Source organism: Microtus pennsylvanicus, chromosome 14, assembly GCF_037038515.1.
Source record: "Microtus pennsylvanicus isolate mMicPen1 chromosome 14, mMicPen1.hap1, whole genome shotgun sequence".
In the NCBI taxonomy this organism is placed as follows: Eukaryota; Metazoa; Chordata; class Mammalia; order Rodentia; family Cricetidae; genus Microtus; species Microtus pennsylvanicus.
The window spans coordinates 10292181-10320090 of record NC_134592.1 but is presented as its reverse complement, the minus strand read 5'-3'; the positions used below and the strand labels follow the sequence as shown (position 1 = coordinate 10320090).

At 52.3% G+C, this 27910-nt stretch overlaps 1 protein-coding gene across 2 annotated transcripts; it reads left to right on the top strand.

Annotated features, from left to right (window-relative positions):
- Positions 1-121: 121 nt before the first annotated feature.
- Positions 122-27910, top strand: Cyp46a1 (cytochrome P450 family 46 subfamily A member 1). Of its 2 annotated transcripts, XM_075947606.1 has the most exons (15): positions 122-438; positions 8004-8084; positions 8722-8803; positions 12086-12159; positions 12539-12625; positions 17724-17862; positions 18453-18563; positions 19365-19515; positions 19674-19736; positions 21412-21484; positions 23458-23542; positions 24059-24169; positions 26181-26269; positions 26833-26899; positions 27172-27910. In XM_075947606.1, the coding sequence occupies exons 1-15, from the start codon at positions 320-322 to the stop codon at positions 27340-27342; spliced, it is 1503 nt and encodes a 500-aa protein (XP_075803721.1). In that variant the 5' UTR covers positions 122-319; the 3' UTR covers positions 27343-27910. The 2 variants fall into 2 exon arrangements, with proteins under 2 accessions (XP_075803721.1, XP_075803719.1); XM_075947604.1 differs by lacking the exon at positions 24059-24169 and having other exon boundaries at positions 178-438; positions 27172-27492.

Here is a 27910-nt window from a genome sequence, read left to right as displayed (position 1 = left end):
CGTGGCCTTGAAGTCTGAGGTCGTGATTGGTGAATACTTCCTGCTCTGGGCGGGAACGGCGTGGCGGCTGGGGCCGGGCCTCGAAGAGGGCGTGGCTGTTCGGGGGCGGGTTCCGCGAGCTGAAGCCGGAGGCGGAGACGTGGTTGGCGGGTCCTCGTGCCTGGGGCGGGGTCGAGCCTGCGGGGGCGGAGCCGAGCGGCGGGGGCGGTGCTGGCGAGTGCGGGGCCTGGGGCCGAGGCGGCGCGCGGCGCTGACAGCAAGTCGGTCGCGGCCTCCGGCCCCCTCGGCACCCGGCGCCGACCCGGCCGGGCCCGGAGCCATGAGCCCGGGGCTGCTGCTCCTCGGCAGCGCCGTCCTGCTCGCCTTCGGCCTCTGCTGCACCTTCGTGCATCGCGCTCGCAGCCGCTATGAGCACATCCCCGGGCCGCCGCGGCCCAGGTGAGCGGGGGGTGGGGGTGGAGGCCTGGCTGGGGTGCTCGATCTGGGGGGTAGACTAGGGTCTAGTCCGAGCCCGCGTCCGGGCCGAGGGTCCAGTCTCGCCATGTACGCGCGGCCAGCTCGGAGACGCAGGCCCGGAGAGGGGCGCTAACTATTCTTAGTAACAAATTACTCACAGCCGCAGCAGCTGCTGGGCGCCCACCGCGCTTGGCTGGGCCGCACAAATGTGACGGCAGCGACAGTCTAGTCAGGTAGGCGCTGCTGTGACCCCATCGTTCAGACCTGGAGACTGAGGTGCGCAGAGGCGAAGTCACCTGCCCAAGGTCACACAGTTGGTAAGCCTTGATTTAAACCCAGGTCAGCCTGCTTTCAAAGTGGGTACTGCTAACTTTGGGACTTGGACAGGGCCACTTGTCCAAGTACAGAGCACTGTACTTTCGTCACATTTCCCTGTGTCTTTGTCTCTGTCCTGGGACATTTCATTTGTACTCAGAATTTCCATTCCTGGCCCTCACCCAGTTTACCAGTGGCCCCCATTCAAAGCTAACCCTTCTTTTCTTTTCTTTTTTTCTTTCTTGAGACAAAATCTCTCTACATGGCCCTGGCTGCCCTGGAACTCACTATGTAGACCAGACTGGCCTCAAATTCACAGAGAGATCCCTCTGCCTCTGCCTCCCAAGTGCTGGGATTAAAGGCATGCACCACCATGTCAGGCGAAAGCCTTCTGAAGGATAGAATCACTGTGTTACGGCAGTGACCCAAGGACTTCCCATCACTTTAGAACTCAAAAATCCAATCCCACACGAAGCATACTGCAAAGCTAGCAAGGCCCCTGCTGAGTTCACAGCCCCACACAATACCTGTCCCCTCTTGTCCCTTTTGCCCCAGCCTGCCTGTCCCCTACATCCCTCCACTGGATCTTTCTAGTCTCTTTCTCGGGCTTGTGGAGGCTATCTTCTTGATTTCACATCAAACAGGCTGTCTCCAGTCACTCTGTGTGAAGTCTGCCCAGCCCTGGGTGACTTACAAGGGCCATTATCCCTGAAGTTCCCTTCCTCCTACCTGTTGACTGTCCCCATCCCAGAATGTGAGCCCCAGGAGGGCAGAGATGCTGTGTTTGCTTGTATATCCCCAGTGCCTGGCATGTTGCACTTATTCAATAAATATTTGTTGAGTAAACAAATAAACAGTGGTATTAGACACACTTTTTTAAAGACCTCTGGACATGAACATTCTGGAAGGTACCATCTCCAGTCATGGCTGCCTGAATTCCTGCTCTGGACTCAAGAGTAACCCCTGTGGCTGGTGACATAGGGAGACAACTTTTCTCTTCCCTTGGCTCTCTGCCCTCCCTGTGCCCTCCTTCTGACCTTGGGGGGGTCTCCCTGGGACCCCTGTGCCTTGCTTAATCAATACTTATGCATTCTACCCCATCTAAATAGGCCTTCCCCTGGCCAACATGGCTTGACTAGAATGCTAACCCCTTAGGGAAGGGGCCTTTTTGTTGGACCTCTGGATGTATTATAGTCATCTCATAGATCTGTAAGTCACTGTGCCATCTCTTGCTAAGTGTCTGTCTCATTCATGTGGCGTCCCGAACGTCTCTCCCAGCAGCACATGGTTCAGAGCTGGATGCAGAATCTCCAGGTTTTGCGACACACGACTGTTCTGTTTCCAAGCCATCCACATCCACTCTCAGAAGCAAATAAGCTTCTGTTTTTCTTACAGTCTCTTCTCCTAAACTCAGGGGCTTCAGGGCTCTCAGAACTGGTGGTCCAGAGAAGGCAGAAATAAACTCTAGCCCCTCTCTCTTAAAGCAAACAAACAAGCAAAACAAAACCAAAAATAAAAAAACCCAAATATGATACAATGTGCATACTTTAAAATCTAGCCTTTGAAAGTGTTTAGCTGAGCCTCAGAGTTACATAACCATCATCAGTAATTCTAGAACATTTCTCTCACCCCCAAGAAGAAATCCTGTATCTGTTGTCTAGCATGCCCTGTCTGCCTGCCCCAGCATCTGTACCACTGATCTGCATCTGTCTCCGTGGATGGCCTGTACTAGACACTTCACAGGAATGGAGTTATACAATCTGGAACCTTTTCTGTCTGCCTTCTTTCACTTAGCACGATTTCAAGGGTCGTCTCTGGAGCAATATGTGTCTGTCTTAGTTTGCTTCTATTGCTGTGATTAAAGAAAAAAAAATGACCAAAAGCAATTTTGGAAGAAAGAGGTTCACTTCACCTTGCAGGTTACAGTCCATCACCCGAGGAAATCAAGGCAGGAGCCTGAGAGCAGGGACCTGGAAGCAAGGACTTGGAGGCAGGAACTGAAGCAGAGACCATGGAGGAACATTGCCTACTGCCTTGCTCCCCATGGCTCACTCAACCTGATTTCTTTACAACCCAGGATGGCACCACCCACAGTGGGTTGGGTCCTTTCCCTATCAATCCCTAATGTCCCCCAAACTTGCCTATAGGCCACTATGATGGAGGCATTTTCTCAACTGAGGTTTCTTCTCAGATGACCCTAGCTTGTGTTAAGTTGCAGAAACAAACACAAATCCTAACCCAAACAATCTATATCTCTCTGTTTATGTTGTCTTTCTCTCCATCTCTTACACCAGAATCTACCTGGGACTTGCAGGTGTGTTGAGGGCGGAGCAGTGTGAGGAGACTGGCCATAACCGGATTAGACTCTTTAGTAGGTGAACTGAACAATGCAAAGTTCAAAGATCTTGGATTTAAACTGGATTGGTGGTCAAATATAAAACTAAATGAAAGTTCTGGAATGTCTTCCAGCACAAATGAGAGGCTCTGGCAATTAAAGCCTGCTCCTCCCGTGGTTGATAGGAAACCTGTGTTACAGCGTCTGCCCTTTGGTGTTCCAGAGCTCTGCCAGCTTGCAAGCAAGGAGCTTTTTGTGTGCAAGAGGCAGCTGCTGCACCCCCACCCTGCCCTCCATCCTCCTTACTCTGCAGGAGGCCCTCCCGCAGTGTGCCTTCTCTGCTTTAAGTACAGCATCCCACTGTCCTGGTCTATGTAATTGCTGAAGACTGAAGCCCAGCATCCCGACTCTCCACAAACACTTCCTGCATCTTTATTTCTCTGCCTCTGAGGTAGTCATCAGCCCCTGCTTGCCTGGTCCTGTTCAGTGGGTGTGACTTGATGACGAAAGGTCTTCTTTAACCTAGTTTTTATTAATTTTTGGATAGATGTCTTGACATTGTTTCCTGGATGGTCTGGTGGAGAATTTGTTAGTCTTTTCTTCCCACTCAGAATTGCTGGCTCATGAGCTGGCTAGGATGAGGACTATTCTACAAAGCACATACAGGACTTAGTCATGGGAGACTGTCACTTCTGGTCCTGTTATGTGGTACCGTCCAATAGATCTTGAGTTTACAGCTGAGCATTAGGTACACAAACATGGCTCTTACCTTCACACATTTGTGGTAGATAGCTTGCTCCTAGCCACTGTAGTGATATCCCTTTGGTGGCCTCACAGTAGACCCTCCAGTTGGGTACTGCTCTTTTTCTGCCCAAATCCATAGAACCTTTGGATACTCACCTGATCAGTCACTCTTATGGGGAAAACATTTTGCTGGGAAGTGTTGCCCTACCCTGCCTGCCCTGCCTGCTCTGCCTGCCTTCCTTTCTGCCCTGCCTGCCTGCCCACCCTGCCTGCCTTCCCTGCCTGTCTGCCTGCCCTGCCTTCCCTGCCTTCCCTGCCTGTCTGTCTGCCCTGCCTTCCCTGCCTTCCCTGCCCTTCCTGCCTGCCTGCCTGCGCTGACTGTCCTTCCTGCCCTGCATGCCCTATGCAATCTGTCACCAGGGCTAAGACAAGTAGCTTCTGTCTGTGTGGACAGTGTTCACCTAGACAATCTTAACTTGCTTGTTTTAAGAGCCAGGTCTTCCTGCTTGTTTTCTCCCTTGCGCCCCCTGCTGGAGCCAGAAGGAACAACAGCCTTCAGATTCCCTCTTTTGCCTGGCCTTCCCAGGCTGCAGTTGACCTAGGTGTGGATTTTGGGGTCAGGCAGGCCCAGGAGGAGAAAGAGGACCCAGACTCACAGAGGTGACTTGAGAACACCATCCCCAAGTATGCATAGTTTTAGGAGTGATGAATAGATGGTTCTGGAAATGCAGCTCCATAGTATGTGATGTCGAAGGTTCACCTTTCTCCAAGGCCCCTGACTTGGCAGTGACCTCAGTTGCCCTACACTTCCTGCCCTAGTACATTCACCTCTCCAGGCAACTTTCTTGCTTTCCTGCCTTCCCTCAGCCCTGATGCCGCCCCCTCCAATCGCATGCTCAGTTTTTATTCTTGCCTCCTACTTCCTCCGGCAAATAGAGTAACTGGGTGGAAATTCCTGTCCTGACCTCTGTTGCCCACCCCTGCCCCATGGCCAACGGGCAGCTTCCAGCTGCTCTTGCGAGTGACCACTGATGCCTTGACCAAGGCCAGCCTGTTCCCCTCTCCCCCGTTCAGCGGCCCTTCCAGCAGCACCCCCTACTGCCTACACCACCGGCTTTCTTCTGTATCTCCCCCATCTTTATATAATGTGCTGCACCGATCTCTGCCACGAGAAAACCTGTCTCTCCACCCTCTTGTCGCCCCCAGTTTGTGCCCCCTAAAGCACACTCTCTAGCAGACCCTGCCTGTGGGCCCCCGGCTCTCTAGCACTGACTCTTGAACTCACTCCTATCTAGTTTGGGCCCCTGCCTCTCTACCCATGTTGCCTTCCCTCAGTCCTGGAAGCCAAAGCCAGCTCCAGGAGCCCAACCCTAACCCTGCCCCTGCCCCTGCAGAGTGGGGTACTTTCTCAGCTCACTTCACTCTGCTTCTTCCTACCTGGTGGCACCTGCTCAGTCTCGGTCACTTGTTTTCTGTCTCCACGCATCCCTGTGGCTTCATCTGGGTACTGGCTGGAACATCAACTTCCTGTGAACCCTCCACCCGGAGTTTAGCATGGAGTCTCCTCTGAACTCCAGATGTTAGCTCTGAGTCCCTTTCCTCTACGGTAGTGGTTCTCAACCCTCCTAATGCTGTGACCTTAAACACAGTTCCTCATGTTGTGGCGACCCCCCAACCATAAAGTTATGTGCTACTTTGTAACTGTAACTTTGCTATGGTTATGAATCATAATGTAAACAATCTGATTTGCAACCCCTGTGGGGCTGTGGCCCACAGGTTGAATCTGTTGCTGTAAGCCCTTCTTTCTTGGGCCGTTGACTGGCACAGACTAGCAGGTCCACAGCCATGCTTCTGACTTCATCTGCCTGTCTCAAGTTGTTGTTTCTGGGACAAGAAAGGAAAAGAAAGTAGCTCATGGGTCAGGTCCTCTCTATGGAGGATGCTCATAGAGAAAGCAGCTAAGCCAAAAAAGTGAGGAACCTCTGGGAAACTGAGGCACAACTTTCCTTGCAACTCTTGGTGCTTGTGTTCAGTACATGTCCCACAGATGTCCCGTTGTCTGAGGAAGCAGGGTCACTGATGGGTCCTGCTCCTCTTATAGACAGGCCCTGAGAAGGCCCTGGCACAATTGTAGAGTAGCTATGATGGCTCTCAGCCCATAGGCATGGCTCAGCACCTGAGGAAATGGTGGATTCCCTCATTAACTAGTTGTCCAGGTCGAAGGTCTCTGTCTCACTCAGGTCCTCTCACTGACCTGCACCTCTATACCTGGGCTCTATCTTTATCTCTCTCAGGTGTTGCCCCGATATGCTGCTCTTTACCTTTCAAGCCCTCTGGCTGCTAGTGCCTCTGATTTTGTCTGGGCCTTGACCTGCCCTCACTTCCAGTGTGGCTATAAAGGATTCATTTACGACCACATCAGACCCTCTATCTGCTTTGCTTGAAACCCACCAGTGACCCACACTCCACCAGGGTCAAAGTCCACAATGTCCGCCAGTGTCTGCCCTCCCACCTTGGTGATGCCATTTCCAGCATTCTGCTTTAGTGTGTGCATCTCCTTGCTGTCCAAGCGTGTACTTACCTCAGGGCCATTGTACCTGCTGTTCCCATTGCCTGGAGTGGTCTTCTCTCCTATATCCATGTGACCAAATCTCTCACAGCTTCTGTGTCTCAACTCACAAGCCACCTTGATGTGTGTGTGTGTGTGTGTGTGCATACATGTGCGTCATTTGTGTGTAGTGTATGCAGGTGTGTGCATGTAGAGGCCAGGGATGTCAGAAGTCTTCTTCAGCCACTTTATACCTTTCCCTTTTCTTTTTCTTTCCTTCTTTAAAGACAAAGTTTCTCTGTGTAGCCCTGGCTGTCATGGGACTCTCTCTGTAGACCAGGCTGGCCTCGAACTCACAGAGATCCGCCTTCCTCTGCCTCTTGAGTGCTGGGATTAAAGGTGTGCACCACCACTGCCTGGCTTATACCTTATTTCTTGAGGCAAGGTCTCTCACTAGCCTAGATCTTGCCAGTTTGGCTACACTAGTAGCCAGTGAGCTCCATCTCGCCCTCTTCAGCATGGAGACTGCAGGGTGTTGCCCACCATGCCTCGCCTTTTTTTTTTTTTTTAATTTTTTAACCTTGCTGCTTGGTATCAAAACTCAGGTCCTCATGCGCACATGGAAATCTCTTTAGCAGCTGGGTTCTCTCTTAGTGACCCTGTAAAGGGGATGTACCTTCTCTGTATTAAATGTCACCCCACCTGTCTCTGTGGCTCTGCTGCTCTATTTATCTACCACCCCATCTGGAATCTCTCGCCTCTCCACCCCACCCCGAGTCCTGGAGCTGCAGATATGCACCACCTCCCCTAGTTAATGTGATTCCTGAATTCTGTGGAACCCATGCGTGCTAGGCAAGCACCCTACCAACCAAGTCACATCCCCAGCCTGGTTTCTTTTCTGTGTCGCCGAGTCTCTGGCATCCTATTTTAGTATATGTGCTGCCAAGTGAGCACTCTCTGGCATGATAGATTTACTTTCTTTTGGTCTCTTCCTGGGTTCTATGACCTAGACTTCTCCAACTGTAATGTCACTGCAACTCATCCAAGAGGCTGCAGTGGCAAAGAGCAATAAATCACACCGTGTGTGCATCAAGGTGACAAGCAGCTGTGCTTAGGATCTGTTCCTCACACTGAAGACGACATATATCGTCCCCTGATGGGAAGCCATGGGTTCATCCTGGTACCTGCTGTAAACTTCAGGCAAATGGCCTTCCCACGGCTGTTTCTACCCCACCTGTAAACAATGGCGATAATAGTTATGGTGGTGTGTAACCTGGCCAGGTGATGTTCAGGACCATGGGTAAGGCTTAGTGTGGGGCCTGGTACGCAGTGAATATCCCATAAGTGTCAAAGCCCACTGAGTCCTTCCCCAATGCCAGCCTTGGATCTCTCACAAAGGGGATAGAAGTAAGACTGCTCTCTAAGAAAGCCTTTGGTACCCACTGCACCAGGCTTTGCACCACTGGGCACCTTGGCCTGGTGCCCTCAAGCCAGCACCATGCCTCCCCCAGCCTCAGTTCCCAAGACCAACTCACCTGGTCCTGAGGGTGAAGGGTACTCTTTGAGAGTGGCCACCACCAGGCCTGATGTCTCCCTTTCTTCTAGCTTCCTTCTTGGACATCTCCCCTATTTTTGGAAAAAGGACGAAGCTTGTGGCCGTGTGCTCCAAGATGTGTTTTTGGATTGGTGAGTTCCAACTTGTCTCTTGTTCTTACCCTGCATCTCTCAGTGGGAACCCCACTTTGTCTAACCCACCACAGAAATTCTCAGGTTACCTACCATGCCCCGACTCACTCCCAGTTCGTACGCCAGGTCAGTTTTTCCCAGCTGGGCTCTCCCAGCCCCTGACCTTCCCCAGGGCACACCTGCCTCGGCAGCATCCCTGAACACAGAGGCAGATGAGGAAATGTGAAGTCAAGACTTTTGTTGAACAACTGAAGAACCTTAGAACAGCTGTTAGACTCTCTAAGCCTCTGGTGAATTATTGTTTGAGGGGTTATTGTCTATCTTTCAAAGCACTTCTTAATCACACGATATTGCTTAATTCCTGGCACAAGCTTTTGTGGGCAGAGGAGGGTATTTCAACTCTCTTTTCATGGTGTGAAAAGTGAGGTTAAAGGAGTCTTGACTTAGCAATGAGTTAACAACAGAGAAGAGACACATGCATCGCACCAAGCCTCCTGGGCCCCAGAAGAAGCTCTTGCACCTAGGGTTGAGTGTCTCTTGGAATGCGATGTTTCTGCTCCTCCTGACAGTGGGGACTGGCTGAGCCAGGGCTGATGGTATTCAGGCCTGGGGAGTTGACATTCACTTTGGTTCCCAGGGCAAAGAAGTATGGTCCTGTTGTGAGAGTCAATGTCTTCCACAAAACCTCAGTCATCGTCACGAGTCCTGAATCAGTCAAGGTAGGACATGGCTCTCTTGTGCTGTCCTTCCCTCTCCCTGGTTTGCGGGTGACACTGGGCTCTAGGAACCAATATTGCCCTTCTAGCCAACCTTGTGTGAGTCCTCTCCAAGCACTGATGTATTATTACAGGCTTCTCTGTGTACTCCAACCACACGATAAGTTTAATCTCCCCAGAGATGGCCATGGCCATATTGGTGCAAGGGCAGTTGCAGGCACCCACCTCCTACACAAGAGAACTCAGATATGACCTGGGGCAAGCGGCCTCATTTTTCTGGGCCCCAGTTTGCTTCTTCACCTGTACAACAGTCTCTCACAAGATGGCTTAAGAACTGGACTGGATTGATATGTGCGAGCCCTCTAATCCATGTCTGGCACACAGCAATGCCTCAGTAGATGGTGCTGTTCCCATAGTGGACTTGTGAGTGTGGCTCTCCGCATGCAGGGTGGCTGTGGTGACCCTGAGAGAGACAAAGTACAATTCAGTGTGTGTGTGTGTGTTTAAGATTTGTTTTTAACTACGTGTGTATTTGTGCATCTCTGTATGGGTCTGTACATGTGAGTGCAGATGCCTATAGAATCCAGAAAAGGGCTTGTATCCTCTGGAGCTGGAGTTAAAGGTAGTTGTGAGCTACCTGACTCAGGTGCTGGGAATTGAACTCAGGTCGTTGGTGAGAACAGTAAGTGCTCTTAACCTCTGAGCCATCTTTCCAGCGCAGTATTAGTGGGTTTCATTTTGTATCGCTCTGGTAATGCTGGTAATAAAGCCCAAGGCCTGGGCAAGGCCTGGGTCCTACAAGGATGCCACCACTGAGCTCAACCCAAGCCCAAAACTAGAACTTTTTGTACACATCAGGGGACAGATTGGACAACCATGGCATCAAGAACAAAGATAAAATCACTTAAAAATACAAATTTCTCTGGTGTGGTGGTGCGCTCCTCTAATCCCAGCACTCTGGAGGCAGAGGCAGGAGATCTGTATGAGTTCAAGGCCAGCCTGGCCTACATTGTGAGCACCAGGTCAGCTGAGCTACAGAGTGAGACCCTGTCTCAAAAAAAATTCTTTTTTAGTCGTTGTTTCGCTTTGTTACAGGATGCTAAACTCCATCCTTGCAGACGAGTCTGGTCCGTTCCAGCCTTGACTGAGGGTCTGTAGTGAGGCTAGAACAGACCTGACTCCGGGCTGAGGCAGCCCCTCTGTGAGGGAAGAGCCACTCTGTCCTCTGCTGAAGCTTGTGTCTGAGGTTGGTGTGCTCTGGCCAGGCAACCTCAGCCACCTGTTGTGTGTGTGAGCCCCGAAACCCTCAAAGCCGATGGCCGCCCATGCATTCTGTCAGCTCGGGTTTCACAGTGTCACCGTGTGTGCGCACATGCGCGTTCACGAAGCAGCATGCAGCCCTCAGGAGCTCCTTCCACACACAGCTCCGCTTCAGAGTGCTGGCCTCAAACTGCCAGCCTCCTGTGGCCTGCCTGGAGCCTAACCTCTGACTGTTCCACTTAGCAGGCTGCTGGGCTGTATCTGGGGCTCCTTTAGTGCCTTCGTCCTGGAATTGGCTGGGTGGAGAGCTAGGATGGCCCTCGGTCACCGTGCCCGTCCTTGCCTTACTTTTCTGTCCTTCTGCTCCACAATCCCGCATTGCTTGTCCGAGCATCTGAAAATATGCACTTTCTACATTTCCTTTTGCCAACTTTTCTGGTTATTTGCAGCAGTAAGTCCCTAGCTGTTACTGCCTCACCTGTGACATTAGTAGAGGTGACCAGAGGAAGAGGTAAGGTGTGGGGGTTTCCCTGTGTATGTCTCCCACCCCCAAAACTCAGCTCAAGAGTCAGTCATGGATCCTCAGCCTGTGGGACAGCAGGCTGTGGGAGATCCTGGGGGTGACATCTCCATGGTGGGGACTCTAGTTTAGTGGAGGAGGGCACACAGATGTGGGGGACCTTTGAGAAGAGTAGGAAGGTGACATTTGCTGGCATGGTCTTGGCCAGGTGGGTGATGACAGAGCTTGAATTATAAACTGAAGTGTGTGGGGTGGGACTGAGGTCTCTGGGTTGGATGAGAGACTCTGACGTCTCTCATGGTACAAAGTCAGCCACCTCTGGGGATTCCTGTTAACTGAAAGCTTGGTGTGAGACCCCGGGGCAGAGTCCACAGAAGCTAGTAGCCCTGGAAACTTAGTCTCTGACTGGGCCCTGTGGACTCCACTGCCCGCCCCACTTCACACATCACAGCTGGGGTGTACCTTAGAACCCAGAGTTCTCTCCGTTCACCTGGCTGCAGATTGCCTGGTTCACCTGTACCCACCCAAACATTACCTTTCTTCAGCTTTTGTTGTTTTGGTTTTTTGACAGAGTCTAACATAGCACAAGCTGGTTTCAAACTCACTATGAGGCCAAGGATGATCTTGAACTGCTGACTGTCCTGCCTCCACCTCATGTGCTGGCATTACAGGTGTCCACCACCATTTCCTGGGCACTGCGGATCCCAGGCTTTGTGCTCACCGGGCAAGCACTCTAACTCAGCGGCATCCCAAGTCCTGTGTGCTAGTTTCCAATCTCTGTTTTTCCATCTGTGCATAAGATGAACATAAAACAGCTGTGTATCTGAGGGTCGGTGGAGTAGGAAGTGAACTGCAGGATGTTGGCGTGTCCTTGGCATTCATTGAGTGCTTGCTGTGTACCAGGCACCGTTTTCAGCTCTTTTGCTACAGAGCTAACTTACTCCCCACTACAACCTGGACCAGGCAGGCACCTTTCACCATCATCCTCAGACAGGACCAACTCATCCAGGGTGGTGGCATTAGCAAATATGGAGCAGGATGCTGAGCCCAGCCCAAGCCATTTTCACTGGGCCCCACTGCCCATGAGGCTGTTGGGTAACATCAATATTGATGCCACATAGCTCTTGAGAGGCAAGTTTTCCCTTCCCCCAGAAAGTCCTTCTTCCTCTGAGGCTGGCTTGGGGCTGATGACAGAGCATGTATTCTGAGGGTCTCTCCTGTGTGTCAAAGGCTTCACCACTGTGGGCCTCTTTCACATTTCTTTGGAAGGCATGGTATAAGGTCCCATGCCCACTCCAGCTGTGGTCACAGCACAAGTCCCAGCATCTCTGGACCCCTCTCTATATCCCTCTACAACTGCTCTCTTAAAGACAGGCTCCTGGGTGTGTGACAGTCTACTAGGCCATGTATTTGTTGTGTTCCCTTTGGGGCCGGGGCAGAGCTGGTGTCAGCATGCTGTTGAGGGCAGCCTCTCATGGACTGTGTTGTTTTGGGGGGATATTTAGAAGTTCCTGATGTCCACCAAGTACAACAAGGACTCCAAGATGTACCGGGCGATTCAGACTGTGTTTGGGGAGAGGTAAGGACCCTAGGAAGGAGGGCTCCACCGGGAGCTACATGCACGATGACTACCCTGTGCATGGCCACCCCGCTCTTGTCATTGGCATTAATGCCTTTTCCCCTCTGGGGACAGACAGTAGCATGGGAGTTTATTGATGCTGGGACACAGGGTCACCTTGCTCATTTCTTTATTTAGATTGATCTGTAAAAATGGCAGGTTTGTAGGATGTCCATGATGTTTTGAAACACACATCACACTTCCTTTTCATTGTGCTAAATGGACTCCCTCACCCACACTGACACCGTGAACTGGCTCCACCCACAGTGTGAGGAGCCATCACCTCACAGGTGACCCCGTGCCCACCTTCCTTCTGGCACCCAATTCCTGTCTCTTGCAGACTGTTTGGCCAGGGCTTGGTGTCTGAATGTGACTATGGGCGCTGGTACAAGCAGAGAAGAGTCATGGACTTGGCCTTCAGCCGCAGGTGAGCATGCTGGGAGGGGCCCTGCTTGGCTAGGGGTAGTGCTGGCTGGAGAGGGCTCTTTGGTGGGGAGACCTCATTTAGGAGCTTCACCCAGCTGAAGAGATGTTTGGGGACACCAGAGGTGCGAAGGGATAGCTGAGACAGGCACCTATATGGCTAGCTGGGGAACAAGGGCTGCATGACCCCAACGGCCAGAGGTGGGGACAAGGGTGGAGTCTCTGCTAGCCAAAACAAACCCACCCAGACTCTGGGTTTCTTATTTTATTCAACTTTTAATAAAATTCTTGATGATATTTTTGAAAATAGCTCTTTTATTGAGTTGTACATCACATTCCATGTACTGAAATGTATCATTCAACAGTTTCTAGTGCCACCATCCCTCCGCAATTCTTATCACCACTAACTGTCTGGATTCTCGACATATCACATATATGTCATCCCAGTGTGTGCTCCTTCATGTCTGTTTCCTCTCACTGAGAATGAGGTTGATAACTTGTCCTAATATGTAGTTCCTTTGACTGCTGAATAGTGCTCCACCACATAGCTGCAGCATGTTGTTTATTCAGCTAGCAGGCATTGGGTTGTCTCCACTATGGAGCTTTCATGAGCAATGCCACCAGGACACATCAACACAGGCTTTGTGTGGGCATGTGCCTTTGTTTCCCTTGGGCATAATACCATGGGTAGTCATGCCGTAGCGTGCCGAGTGTGTGTCCAACATTCTGAGAGAGGTAAAGTTTTACTTTGATATAATTTCAAATTTAGGAAAAAATTCTTTTAAATTTATAAAAAAATACTTTTTACTCATATTGACTTGTTGTTAGAGCCATGATTTGATTTATAGTTTCGTTATATGTCTTTGTGTATACGTGTATATACATGTTTATTAGGCTGGGCATGGTAGTGCCTGCCTGTAACTCCAGCACCCAGGAGACTGAGACTGCAAATTCGAGGTTAGCCTGGACTGCATGTCAAGACCCAGTCTCAAACAAGAAAAGTGCATTCATATATATATTTATACATTAATTGTTTTCTATAGATACTTGCCTATACAGATATATGCATACATCTGTATTTGTTATTAATTCTATGATGTGTGTATAGGTTTAGGTGATTTCCTTTTCTTGTTTTGTTTTTTTGGTTTTGCTTTGTTTTGTTTTTTTAAGATAGGGTCTCGCTATGTATTTCTGGCTGTCCTGGGACTCACTGTGTAGACCAGGATGGCCTCAAACTCACAAATGATCTGCCTGCCTCTGCCTCCTGAGTGTCACTGTGCACAGTATCCTGATGCCTGGGCTTCCTTGGTTATCTCAGGATGAGACTCGAGTCTGTCTTCTTGTAGCCACAGAGTAACAGTCACACCCAGGGTACATGCTGCTGGTCTGCCCCATAGATACACCTAACTTTGTTTAGGTATAAGCTGAGGGGCCCATTAAGGTTTCTGGCTGTAAGGTCCCTCTAAATTCTAGAGTATGAATAATCTGTGGGGTCTGTGTGCATGTAGCCTCTCCTGTGACCTCCCTGACTCCCATCTCCTTCCTTCAATGCATCCTCCTCACTGCGTGGGACAGATGTCAATAAAACTCAGACCTGTCCCAGCCCACTGCCTGGTGGCCTTAGTGAGTCACTTGTTAACTGAAAGATGGAAGTCAGCCCCTCACTCTAATCTGCCCCACCTTTGCTAGCTTCTTACTCCCACCACCTTGGAGCTATTGTGTTATTGTTTACACGGTCTCAGTGTACTTCCCCTAGGGAATTCCTGTTGCCTGTTTGATACCCAGCTGAGGTATCCCTCCCCAGGGCTGAGCTCATACCCTTACCATGGCTCCTGCCACACCCAGGCAGTACTGTCTGTCTCACCGATTACTCTCATGAGATCATGAGTCCAAGAAATAGGAGAAATCCCTGTCCGTAACTTGTGTGCCCACGCAGCACAAGGTACCCCACAAACTCTTCAAGAATGCCCATGAGAGATCGGAGGAATTGGCCAAGTCTGGACCTTACTGGCAAGCTGCCAAAGTGAGGATGAAAAGGAGTAACAATGGAGACTGAGAGCCAGCTGCACAAGCCAGCTGAGTACGTGGTCCCTGCCCCAGTTACGAGGGGAACATCAATTCCAAACCAGACGGCTCTAACCACAGGGTCATGACATTAGGATTGGGCCAATGGGCTGGCTCAGACAGTGGAGACGCTTGCCGCCAAGCTTAAGTTCAATTCCTAGACACGTTTTTTTTTTTAGAAGGAGAGAACCAATTCCTGCAAGTTGCTTCTTCCACAATAAATGCTAAAAAAGGAAAGCTGCAGGACAGTCTTCTTGACTCCTGCATCAAAGACCCATTTCTGACTACTACTGAATTTCATTCCGTGCTTCCCAAGGCACTGAAAGACATCTCTGGGGGCTGGGGAATAGATTAGCAGGTAATAGGCCCCCCAATCTGGGTAGGGGTGGAGGCTCACCTGTAATCTCAGTCCCTGGGAGATGGAGGCAGAAAATTCACAGAGCAAGTTAGCTAGCTAGACTAGCTCAAACAGTGAACTCTGGATTTAGTAAGAGACCCTGCATCCACACAGAAGGTGCAGAACAGTAGGGAAGACACCCCATGCCAGCCTCAGGACTCCACACGCACTCACACAGATGTGCATGGGCACACCCACACACCCATGTGCCTGTGCACATACACTGTGCATTCACCCCATACCCGTGAACAAAAAGGCCACTGTTCTGAGACACACACAGCACCAAGTACACCATCTTGGCGCTCTAAGGTGGCCGTTCGGTGGCAAGATGCTCATTTGCATTTTGGGGAGCTCTCACCAGATGTTAAGATGCCATCTTAAGAGAACTATTTCTTTTAACACCTACCTTATTAGGCTGTAGGGAAGAGACTATGGACCACCGAGAGGCTGGGTAAGTCCTCACTCACCAATGAAGGAAATATAGGAGCGGCAATGGCTCAGTCTCCAGCCGTCATCCCCACAGAATGTCACCGCACACTTTAAACAAAACTGTGAGCTCACGCTTGCACTCCCTGCTTCCTGGATTTTACTTTTACTAGAAAACCTTGGTGTAGGGCTTTTTTTGTTTTGTTTTGTTTCTCTCCCAGAAAGATGAAGAGTGTTGGGGCTAGCAAGATGGCTCAGTGAGTCTTGCTTGCCAAGCCTGGCAACTTGAGTCTGATTCCTGGGAGCCACTTGGTGGAAGGAGAGAACCAATTTCCCCAGGTTACCCTCCTGCCTCTCTATGTGTACCCACGCATATGTATGCTGTGCACGTGCATATACACACAGTCAATAAATAGGTGCTGAGAACAAAAGACCACAGCGCTGGGGCTGCACTGCAGCAGCTGGTTCTGCTTACAGTGATGGCCAGAGCGTCAGCGTTGGCCAGCCACACACTGCCCACCTAGTTCACCAAGCTGATGGCTAAAAAGAAAGAGAACGGTCATTCAATACATCCCCACAGACCGTGTGAGCAGATGAAGAGAAATCAAAGCATTAGGTGCATGTATCGGTGCCTGAGAGAGACTATCCTGAGGACCCTCTGGAAGCCGGTCAGTTGTCCAGGAGCTGACAGGAGGGAGGACGGTGGAGGGACTTGTGTGTAATAGCGGGTTGGAGTGTTGTTCTTTGCAGGAGGGTGCTGTTGCAGACAGATGTCATTAGGGGGACAGAGTCTGCCCCTCCCTTCCCTACTGGTTGGAGTTTTTACCTCCCCTAAGAGCAACAGTTGCTTCCAAGATTTTGAGACTGGCGAGGAAGGGTGCCAAGAGGTGCTTCCAAGGAAGTCTGGCTAGGATAAGATGCTTAGCTGGCTGCAGGGGGGAGTCAGAGGAAGGGTACCAAGAGATGCTTCTGAGGAAGGCTGGGCATAAGATGCTTAGCTGGGGGGCTGGAGAGATGGCTCAGAGGTTAAGAGCATTGCCTGCTCTTCCAAAGGTCCTGAGTTCAATTCCCAGCAACCACATGGTGGCTCACAACCATCTGTAAAGGGGGTCTGGTGCCCTCTTCCGGCCTGCAGGCATACACACAGACAGAATATTGTATACATAATAAATAAATAAATAAAAAGATGCTTAGCTGGCCGCAGTCAGGGGAGAGTCACAGCAAGCAGGTGAGGCCCCAGAGAAGTTTCTTTCCCAATCAAGAAAATGTTCTTTTTGTTTCTCTTTCATACTTCCTTGCTAATGTTTAAAAAGTTTCCTATTTAGAAATAATTCCAAATTTCCAGGTAAATTTCCAGATTAAGAATATAGGACAAAGGGGGCTGGAGCGGTGGCTCAGTGGTTAAGAACACTTGATGCTCTTGCAGAGGACCTGGTTATCCCTGACCTCCTCATGTGTGTCCCTGTGCGTGTATGCATGTGTACACTCAAGTACCAGCACCTGGCATGTGTGTGGCACACTTATATACATGCAGGCAAAACACCCATACACATAAAATAAAAATATAGAAACCTTAAAAGGATAGGGCAAAATTACCCTTCTCTCAGCTTACTATTAAACGCTTTAAATTGTAACCATCATTTCTCTTGGTAAAAAGCATGTAATGGAAAATCAGCCACTCCCTTCCTGCCTCCCGTGGTTGCTGTTTTTGAGTTTGGGGTTTTACCTTCCATAAACCTTTCTAGAGGCTGTGCCTGGAGCATGTGCCAGGGCAGAGAATGCAGTGCCTTTGGGAGCTGAGTTGCAGATGGCATTCTGGGGTCTCATTTCCATATAGACTTAGGTCCTGTGCCTGCTCAGGGACAGGAGTGAAATGGGAAAACCAAAGACTTCAAATGGTATCCTGGCACAGGCCTGTAGGGGAACAGACAGTGCAAACAGAGGGGCAGGAAGGGAGTCAGGACCACTTGTTTAGGACCATAGAGGACCCCAGAAGTTCAGCACTGTCATGTCCCTTTGGAGTCAAGAGTGGGGGTACCACATTGGCAGAGGACCTATGAAACCGTTCAGATGAGGGCAAGGGCACGGTGTCCACTCAGGGCTGGGCTCAGCTGCTCTAACTCCAGTCTCATTCTGGGGTTAGTTTGGGAGGCTGGAGGGCCAGAGTGCAGGGGACAGGGTGGCCAGCCAGGGGACTCCTGTACTGCTTTCCCAGCTCCTTGGTTAGTCTGATGGAGACGTTCAACGAGAAGGCGGAGCAGCTGGTGGAAATCCTAGAAGCCAAGGCCGACGGGCAGACTCCGGTGTCCATGCAGGACATGCTGACCTGTGCCACCATCGATATCCTGGCCAAGGTAATGGGTGGTGCTGGCCAGCAGGGGGCGAGGCTGGGGCACAGGGGGTCCCTCCTCTCTTCGTTCTGTAGCTCAGCTGTTCCTCTTCTGTGCTCCACATAGTTTTCATGTTTTGTCTCCTTGGTTGTTCAAAATGACCTAGTGTGAGATTGGGGTTCTGACTTCATCTCCAGAAAGACACCCCCAGAGTATTGGGACTGACTTCAGCTGGTCCTCCTGTCTTTTTTATCCTCTGCACCCCTGTGGGGTATGGCTGGGCCAGTCACAGTAGACTTGGTAATCAGATAGCTCAAAGCATGTCTGAGGGCAGCCACGGAGTTGTGAACAGTGCAGTGTGTGTGTGTGTGTGTGCACGCGTGTGCACCCCCGAGGAAGGCTGCAGCTCAGGGAGAAAGAGCATTGGGTGGGGGTGGGGCGGAAACTGTCCACTAACGCCTCAGGACTTCCCGTGGGGTGGGACTTTTCCTGGGTCTCTGTCAGGTGTGGGTGGTCCAGCCAAGGCCCAGGTTTCCAGGTGCGTGTGCCAGTCTCTGTGTGGATGCGCCGTTCCCTGCGTCTCCAGGTTTGACTTCAGCTTTCTCTCCTCACAGGCAGCTTTTGGGATGGAGACCAGCATGCTCCTGGGTGCCCAGAAACCCCTGTCCCAGGCAGTGAAGGTTATGCTGGAGGGTATCAGTGCGTCCCGTAACACCCTGGCGAAGGTACTGCCTGCTCTTCCGTGGTGACCATGTGGTAGTCGTGCCTCTGGGTGTGCCGATGCACCTCCCTCAGTGGCTTTTTCAGAACGTGTTTTGGGTGCCAGTGTGTCCAAAATGACTTCTGAATCCAGATTTGCATGCTTTACCTAAAAGTGGAAGGACAAAATCAAAGCAGCTTAATGTAAGTCAGGAGTTAATTTTTGTCTTGTGTTAAACGATCCCCAAAGCAGGCATTCTGGGGTGCTATGATGACTTCACCATGTCAGATGTTCCCGGACTCTTCTGTCTTTGTGTTCCACTGTCCTCAGCACCTCACTCCATTGTCATAAGATGGCTGTTGTAGCTCCAGCTATCACTTCCTTATTCCAGACATGAAGAGGAAGAAAGGGGAAAGGTGATTCCTGAGCCAATCTGTTCCTGGGGGCCTTCAGTCTCTGAGCTTGCAGCCCCAAACGCCACCCCATCTTTTCAGCCATTGATTCTTCTTCACTTCCCTCTGGCCCGGCCCTGACTTCTCCTTCCCAGTACAGCCCTCACTGTCTCCCTCCTTCAGGGCCCTTTCTTCCCAGCGCTGCATGGAGGTGGAAGGGCCTCTCCTCCCATCATTTCTAGGGATTTGGTGAAGGAGGGGGAAGCTCATGCTTGGACACAGCCTGTCATCTTGTTCTGGTCTGCCCGGCTGCTTGGTCTTTTCTAGAATTTTCTCACGTTCTCCCTGGCACATTGCTGTATGGATTTCTGGGTGGGAGCTGGGGAGGGAACTGCGGACCTTAAGGGCCGTCTTGAGCTAGGGCTTTCCTTCAGTTCATGCCCGGGAAGAGAAAGCAGCTGCGGGAGATCCGAGAGAGCATCCGTCTGCTGCGCCAGGTGGGGAAGGATTGGGTGCAGCGCCGCCGCGAGGCCCTGAAGAGGGGTGAGGACGTGCCTGCCGACATCCTCACACAGATTCTCAAAGGTGCGGGCAGGGGCACCAAGGAGCTGGGCTGGGTGGGCTGGGAGTGCTCTGGTCCCACCATCCACGCTCCTCACCCCTGCCTCTGGCTTCAGAGAAAATGGTGCTCCCTGAGTTGGAGCCAGGGCTGCCGTGGGTCTGAGCGTGTCCTTGCCTTTCAGCTGAAGAGGGAGCCCAGGACGACCAGGTCCTGCTGGACAACTTTGTTACCTTCTTCATTGCGGGTGCGTAACTTGTGGTGTGGATGACCCAAGCTTTGCTCCGAGTACCTTAAACCTGACCGAGTTCAGGGGTTGTGAGCCTAGCTCCCTGCTGGTCACAGGGGAGGAGCCTGTCTGCTTGCTGTCCTGGTGACCTAGCTGTTGACTGGGCTGTTTGAGAAGCTGACTGCTTTGGCTCAGGAGAGCTTGGCTATAAATTTAGGATTCCCTCATTTCAGGTTTATTCAGATGTGTGCCAAGACCATCATTTGTTCATCTTCTTATTGGGTTATTGCTGATCTAGAAAGCCCCTTCTTACTCCCCCCACCTGCAATCTGGCAGGTACCTCCTCCTCCCAGAAGCTTTCAGCAATTGCCCAAGTGGAAAGCATCCTCTTGTCTGCCAGCTCCTCCTGATGTGTGAGGCCATATTATCCAAGTTGATTTGGTGAGGGCTGTCTCCCCCACCATGAGGATTCCCAGCTCCACAGTAGTGAGACTGTGGTGTGGACACTTCCATGGTCCTGTGCAGCAGGGACCCCCACAGATGGGACAAGATAAACAAATGCTGGGTGCTGGGAGGGCACAGGTGAACAGAAGAGGGACAAGTCATGGTCCCATGGCCGAAGTAGACAGACATGTTCTGCCACTTGAATGGGATGTGACAAGGGGGGCAGAAGCCCATGTAGAGGCTATGTCAGAGCTGGACTGTAGGGCACCATGCCCACGTGAGGTCAAAAGCGTGGTATCATAGGGACTGACAGGAGACCTCCCCAACCAAAGGCCAGGGCCAGTGTGGAACTCCTGGAGAGCCTGAACTTCATTTTCCCCTCTGCAAGCTGGGATGGCTGGTGCTACCCACACTTCCACCTGTTCTTACAGCCCATCCTGAGCCTTGGCCTGTGTGGAGCCAGGGGGCCCAGGAGGGGGCGCTCTGCTTCTCACAGCTCAGGCAGCCCAGGGCTGTCCTGGCTGAGACCCTAGGAGCAGGTGGCCTCACCTCCCTGTGCCAGCTGACTGTGAGATGGCTTGGCTCATCACTGGTGGCTACTTGCTGAGCTATTTGCCCCTCGCAAGTGCATTCATGTGACTCAGTGCTCCTCCTCCCACTGGCCACCCTTAGAGGGTTTTGACCCTGTCGACTTGATGACATCCTTCCTGACCTCAGCTCTCCTGAAAGGACCCCTGGCCTTTGGTAGGGGAGGTCTCCTGTCAGCCCCTGTGACTGAAGGGGCCTCTGGGGTTGCAGAAAGCTTTGGGTAGGCACACAGAGGCCTGGTCAGGGCAGGGACCTGGGCTCAAACACTTCCAACTTCAATTTCTTCTTAGCTTCAGTTTTGTTTGAGACACTGTGTAGGCCAAGCTGGCCTCAAACTCAGAAAGATCCTCTTGCGTCTGCCTCCTAAGTGCTGGAATTAAAGGTGTGCGTCTCCACGCACATCCCTTTAGCTCTCTTCTCTGTGAAATGGGGACAGCTGCAGAGAATGGAAGGAGTGGATTTTAGAGGATCTAAGTGGAGGCATGGGGCAGGCTTACCCACCCACTGGCTAGCAGAGGGAATGCAAAGACAGACAGATTGACCGTCTCTTTTATATCACAGCTGTGGGAGGAGGGCTGCTCCCAAGAACCTGGGCTCACAGGGCAGGGAGTGGGAAACCCCTATAGCTTCACCTAGAGCAGTGACTCTCCTTCCTCCTTAGGTCATGAGACTTCTGCCAACCACCTGGCATTCACGGTGATGGAGCTGTCTCGCCAGCCAGAGATCGTGGCAAGGTATGAAGCTGCCCTCGGAAGTGGTAAAGGGCTCTTCTGATGTTTTTTCAAGGGCTCCCTGTCCCCACATGCCATGGCTGGAACCCTCCAGTGGGCTTTGCTTCCCTTTCCCCCAGGACCTTCATATTTGTTTCCTGTCCTACAGGTCTTACTTTCTGCTTTCTCCTGGAGAACATGCCCACACTCGTCCAGAAAAGCCATCTAGGATCCACCCTGCCCCTCCACCCCAATCGATTCCCCCACTGCTCTAGCTCAGCAATATTTCCTCCAGGGACTGTTGGTTCTGAGTCTTTGTTTGCCAAGAGATCAAGAGCTTTAGGCTAACAGGAACTGTGGGCCCATTCCTCCCATCGTGCACAGAGCATCTCAGCTGTGGCTGAGCAGCAGCCCTAAAGGTGGCATGACCAGGGAGGATAGTGGGGGAAGGGTGGGATGTAGTGCCTGAGCTGGTCAGATCTTAGCTGGCTTCAAGAGTGTCAGAGAGCAGACAGAGCCAAGCTCAGAGCCCATGGCCATGCAAGGTGCTGTAGGAACTCCTGGGGAGGGGAACAAACCTGTTATAAGCATTGGTGATCCTAGCACAAAGGGTAGAAGTGACAAATGGCGTGATGGTGTAATATAGCTTATTGGGGGCTGGAGAGATGGCTTAGTGGTTAAGAGCTCTGGCTGCTCTTTCAGAGGAACCAGGTTTGATTTTCAGCACCCACATGGTGACTTAGAACCATTTGTAACTCAAGTTCCAGGGACCCAGGACCCTCTCCTAGCATCCACAGGCATTGCATGCAAGACAAACATTCAGGCAAAACACCAATACAAAATACTAAAAAGATCACTTATTGGATTTTAAACAAATATATATGCATTAACACATGTGTGTGTAGATAGAAATCTGCACTTTGAGGCAGACTGGGGGTTGCTAGTGGCAGAGCCCTTGCCTAGCATACGCAATGCCCAGGTTCCATCCCAGATACTGGGAAAATGTGTCACATTTGAACTATTTTTAAACTCAATGTCCAAGGACACCAAGTGCACTGACACTGTGGTGCAACCCTGGCCACCACCTGATTCCAGGGCCTTTTTCTGTCCCCACCTCAAATCTCTGCCCCTGTTAAGCAACCGCTCTTTCCCAGCCTTCAGGGTGCTGACCCATCTAGGTGTCCGGCAAAAGGAGCATCAGACAGTGTGTGTCTGTCTGTGCCTGCATTATGTTAACTCAGCATGGAGTCCTCAAGGCGCATGCGTGTTGGAGCCCAGGTTAAAATTGCCTTCCTTGTTTTTGGAAGTCTAGCTCTGGCTCCATCATGGGGTGGAGGGAGCTTGGCTTCTCTGGGCAGGGTGACATCCGGGCAGCTTCTGTCTTGTCTGCTGCCCACTGGCTGCAGTGACCATGGGCATGCAGCTGTTTCTTCAGTTACCTCCTCCAGAGCTTGTGGGTTTATGCCCCGAGGTAGAATTACCACAGGTAATTCTGATTTTAATTTTGTGGGGAGCTATCACCCTGCTTTCCATGGTAGCTGCACAGCTTTTGTCCTCGCCCATGCTACACCCACTTCCCAGCTCGTCCTCGGCTCCACGTTATTTGTTATTTTCAGGTCTTGAAATTTTATGTATTTATTTTCACTGCCGTCTTGATGGGTGTGAAGTGGCTCAGATCCATCTAAGGCTGCAGCCTCCCTGGGCCGTTCTTGCCGTTGTCTCTGGCTGCAGCTGCTGTCAGTCCACGGAGGGGCATCCTCTGTAAAGGGCTGTGTGGGGTATGTTCCTTCCCAAGGCTGCTTCTGAGCAACAACAGCAGTGGATCGTTTAAGGACCCAGGGCTGGATGTAGCTGCCTTTCCCAAGGGGCAGGCAGTGTGTGCTGCTGGGAGCCCATGCCCTGCTCTTTAATCTCCTTTCCACCGGTTGCTTTAAAGTTCTGCTTTAAAGGCCAGAGGTTTCTCTCCCAGAGGCGAATTTCTCTGTCTTACCTGGCAGGCTGCAAGCCGAGGTGGATGAAGTTGTTGGTTCCAAGAGGCACCTGGACTATGAGGATCTGGGAAGATTGCAGTACCTGTCCCAGGTGTGCAATGTGGGCAAGCTGCCTCTGGGTAGATGTGGGGAGTTGGCCTAATGTCAGCAGGGTCCTCCTAGGAGCCCAAGCTCTGTTGGATTCAGCAGCAGGATGGAGAGGTCCTCCCACCCCCAAGTATTCAGCCAGTTGTGGAAAGTGGCCCTTTAGCAACCAGGACTGAAATTGGACCTCCAGGCAAGGCTGGTTCCAAAGCTTTTTCCCTTTGAGCTGGCTCAGCAGGCCCCTCCAGTTCAGCCAAGTCCAGGGCTCCCTGCCCTAGGCATTTATTCTCTAGGAGGGGAGGGGCCCTGCCTTCTGGCCACAGTACTGTCCCTGTGTCCTTCTCCTTTGGGCCTCAGTTTGTCCTTTGATCACAAGAGTGACGGCAAGGGTAATATTCTAGGAATCTGGGCCGTCCTGGGAGGGGTGTGTGTTCAGTGGGAATGGGATGGGGACAGAGTACACTGCTCCTGGCCCTTGGGATCTCCTGGGCTCCTGCATTCTTTTCTTGCATGTCCTCCGTAGGTCCTCAAAGAGTCTCTGAGGCTGTACCCACCAGCATGGGGCACCTTTCGCCTGCTGGAGGAGGAGACCCTGATCGATGGGGTCAGAGTCCCCGGGAACACTCCTCTCCTGGTGCGTGGGTTCCCAGGGTGGCCAATGTGGGACTCTCTCTGAGTTCAGGATAGCCATGGGTCTGTTACTGTTATGACACCCACTTTCCTGGCTGCCCTGTATTTGCCTTAGTGTCCCTATGACCCTGCCAGGTCCTCTTCCCCCTTCACGTGTCCAGCAGACAGGTCTAGAAAGGAAGTGCTCCACATGCAGCGAGGCTTAGCCACTTTCCTGGGGCCCCAGAGCTGGCAGGAGAGAAATCTGGAATGCTATTGGGGTCATCCGTGACTCAGTGTGTGTGTGTGTGTGTGTGTATGCATGTGCATGTGCGCACGCATGGATGTGAGATGTATGCACACATGTGGATGCTCATGAATGTGGAAGCTGGAGGTTGACGTCAAGAACCGTCGTCCTCAGTCCCTTTCCACCTTACTCATTGAGTCAGGGTCTCTCAGCCAAACCCAAAGCTTGCAGATGTGGGTAGTCTCTCTGGCCAGCTTGCTCTGGAGATTTTGCCTCTGCCTTCTGAGGCTGGAGCTGCAACTGGGCAGCCATGCTCACTTGGCATTTTAAGATGGTCTTGGGCTCCGAACTCTGGCCCTCATGCTTACATAGCAAGTGCTTTAACCTCTGGACAATCTCCCCAGTTTTTGAGGACCCCCATTTTCTTAGCTCTTCTCCTCCCTGTGGCTCCTCCTGCCCTCGGCCTGTAGCATCCGACTGAACTGTGTGCAGTTCTGTTGTGTGTACTTCACTCGCTCACTGGGCTCATTGTGTGCAGTGCCCCCCAACCCTTCACCCATCTCTGCATGCCCCTTGACCCCCAACCCCTCACCCATCTCTGCATGCCCCTTGACCCCCAACCCCCTCACCCATCTCTGCATGCCCCTTGACCCCCAACCCCCTCACCCATCTCTGCATGCCCCTTGACCCCCAACCCCCTCACCCATCTCTGCATGCCCCTTGACCCCCAACCCCTCACCCATCTCTGCATGCTCCTTGTCCACCCCAGGAATGATCGCTGTACTCAGCTTAGCACTTGCCATTGCCTCTGTCTGCCTGTGGATGTGGGTAGATCCTGAGTGGGTGTGCCCACTCAGTGCTCACGAGGCTGTCCCCGCCAGGGCTAAGAGAGATAGCTATGGGCTCAGAAGAGCCGTTAGTGAGCAGGTGTGGAATGAGCAGCAAAGCCGGATGAGGCTGCATGCAAGGCTTTGACATAGAGAGGAGGCCCCACCCCAGCTTCCTGGAGACCCCTGCCTTAGCCTCAGGTTCCTGTGAGCCTGATCATCTTTGCCTGCCTAGTATTGGGTGTCAGGTGCGAAGTCAATCCATTCCTGTGTGGGATAATGCCCAGAAAATACCCCTGGCTCATCGTGATCCCCGGCTCCTCTCCCTTGCCTCATGCTGCCACTCCCTTTCACAGCTCAGCTCCAGGCTGCTGTTCTACGGGGAAGTGAGGTGGGCAGGCCCAGCATGGCCCGTGCCCATAGCCCAGTTAGGGGACACCTTGCTTTTCTGGGGCTAGACACATAGCTCTTGAAGACCCAGGGTGTGGGGTGAACCAGCTCTCCCAGGAGGCACCGTGAGTTCAGGTGAAGGTGGTGGGGCTGCAGCTTCCCCAGCTTTTGTTCTGAAGGCTGAAGTGAGCCTGAGGTGAAGGAGGGGTCAGCCTCCAGGGGTCAGGAGGAAGGTGCCTCCCAGCACCAGGCCTCAGTGTGTGGCCACTTAGTTGTTGGGTGTCTTCAGGTAAGCCTCTGAGCCTGTTATCTGTACCACAGGGGTCACTGTGGCTGCCACAGGGCTGTGCCAGGCATGGGGTGGTTCAGCACACCCTGATGGTAATGGTTATATCACAGTGTCCCCTCTCTTCCTCTTTGAGGTTTTCCAGGGGGACAGTGGAATGTCACACCTATCTAAATAGGTAGAAAGGGGCTGTGTGCCACATCAACCGAGGGGGGTGCTTCAGTGGGATGGGAGGTGCAAGGGGAACACCCTGGGAACCAGAGACACCAGCCCCTTTGCCCGGCAGTTCAGCACCTATGTCATGGGGAGGATGGACACCTACTTTGAAGACCCACTGACCTTCAACCCTGACCGCTTCAGCCCTGGAGCCCCCAAGTAAGTCCCTCTGTGAGCTGCCATGATGAGGTCTGTGGGAGAAGGCTTCTGGACTGAGCCACCTGCACCCACAGAATCCATTCCTCCAGAATCCCGGGAGGGGGTTGTCGGGGACATCACAGCTCAGAGACATTGGGCCACTTGCTGTCTCAAGTTTCTTTTCTGTTGCCGTGATAAATACTCTGACAAAATTGACTTAAGGGGGAAAGATTTGAGGCGGCTAGCATGTGGCACAGCCAGCACAGAGGCAGAGAGGATAGGGCATGTTTGTGTCGGAGCTTGCCTACTCTCTCCGTCTTTCCAGGATGCCCTACCCAAAGAATGGTGCCGCAGACAGCGGGCGGGGCTTCCCACTAATGCAATCAAGATAATCCTTTACTGGGCAGGCTTCCTCCCAACCTCTAGTTCTGCCAAGTTGATTAACACTAACTGTCATGCCCGGGGCAGAGCTCAGCAGTTTCCTGAGGATGGCTCTGCTCCTGGCCCCAGCCTAGTGGTAGGAGGGGACAGTCGTGTGGACACCCTGCTTCTTGTACTGACCCTGAAGGGCCTCTCCCCTGCAGGCCACGATTCACCTACTTCCCCTTCTCCCTCGGTCACCGCTCCTGCATCGGGCAGCAGTTTGCTCAGGTAGGAGGTGGAGGGCCTGGGGCCTCCAAGAAAAAACTGCAGGATGGGAACCATGCTGTGGGGGCTGGGGGTGGAGCTGAGCCTGCCTGACAGGAGAAGGGAAGGAGAGCCTATGCTTCTGTTTCTCCCCTACCTCTTTCTCCCCCTCTGTCCTCCTTCCCCGTGGTGTCTCCTCTGCTTCCCTATATCTCACCTTCTTACTACCACCTCCCTCCTCCTTCCCTCCTTCTCCTTCCCTCCTTTCCATGCCCTACCCCCCCCCCCCCACACAGATGGAGGTGAAGGTCGTCATGGCCAAGCTGCTTCAGAGGCTTGAGTTCCGGCTGGTGCCTGGGCAACGCTTTGGGCTGCAAGAGCAGGCTACCCTCAAGCCACTGGACCCAGTGCTGTGCACCCTGAGGCCACGGGGCTGGCAGCCTGCACCCCCACCCCCACCCTGCTGAGCCCCAGGTAGGCTCAGACTCCTCGGGCCAGGGCCTCATTGGTCCCCATTGCTGCCCATGGCCACTCACTGGCACCCCTGACCCTTCTTCTGCCGCCTTCCATGATGGCTCCTGGTGGGCCCTGTACCCTCGCCTGCTTCACACCCCCAGTGCTTCCTGTCATCTGCTGGCTCTTCAGCCTTTCTGGTGGGCTCGCCTGACTCCCAGCCACTGCCACCACCCACCATCGTCTCTCCTGAACCTCTGAACTTCTGCACTGGCCATATCCTCAAAAGAGACACCCTAACTCTTGCTCACTCCCTAAAATCTTCAAGTGACACATCCCCCAGGAAGCCCTCCTTGCTACCCACGGCCGGGCCAGGGTCCCTCCTCTGTGCTCCCTCGGTCACTTGTGCTACCTCTAACACACTGACCACACTGTATTGTGAATGTCTGCTCATGTGACCAGCTGCCCTGCCAGGCTGTGAGTGCCACGGGGCAGGGTCTGTGTGCACTTTGCCTCTGAGACCCCTGTTGCTAACTAGGGTCTGGAACCGAGTTGATGCCCAATAAATGTGTGTTGACTGCA

Coding starts and splice junctions, on each gene's coding strand:
- Cyp46a1 (XM_075947606.1), top strand. CDS start 320: ATGAGCCCGGGGCTGCTGCTCCTCGGCAGCGCCGTCCTGCTCGCCTTC. Junction 21,485..23,457: donor CAGCCAGAGATCGTGGCAAG/GTATGAAGCTGC, acceptor CTTACCTGGCAG/GCTGCAAGCCGAGGTGGATG. Junction 26,270..26,832: donor TTCAGCCCTGGAGCCCCCAA/GTAAGTCCCTCT, acceptor TCTCCCCTGCAG/GCCACGATTCACCTACTTCC.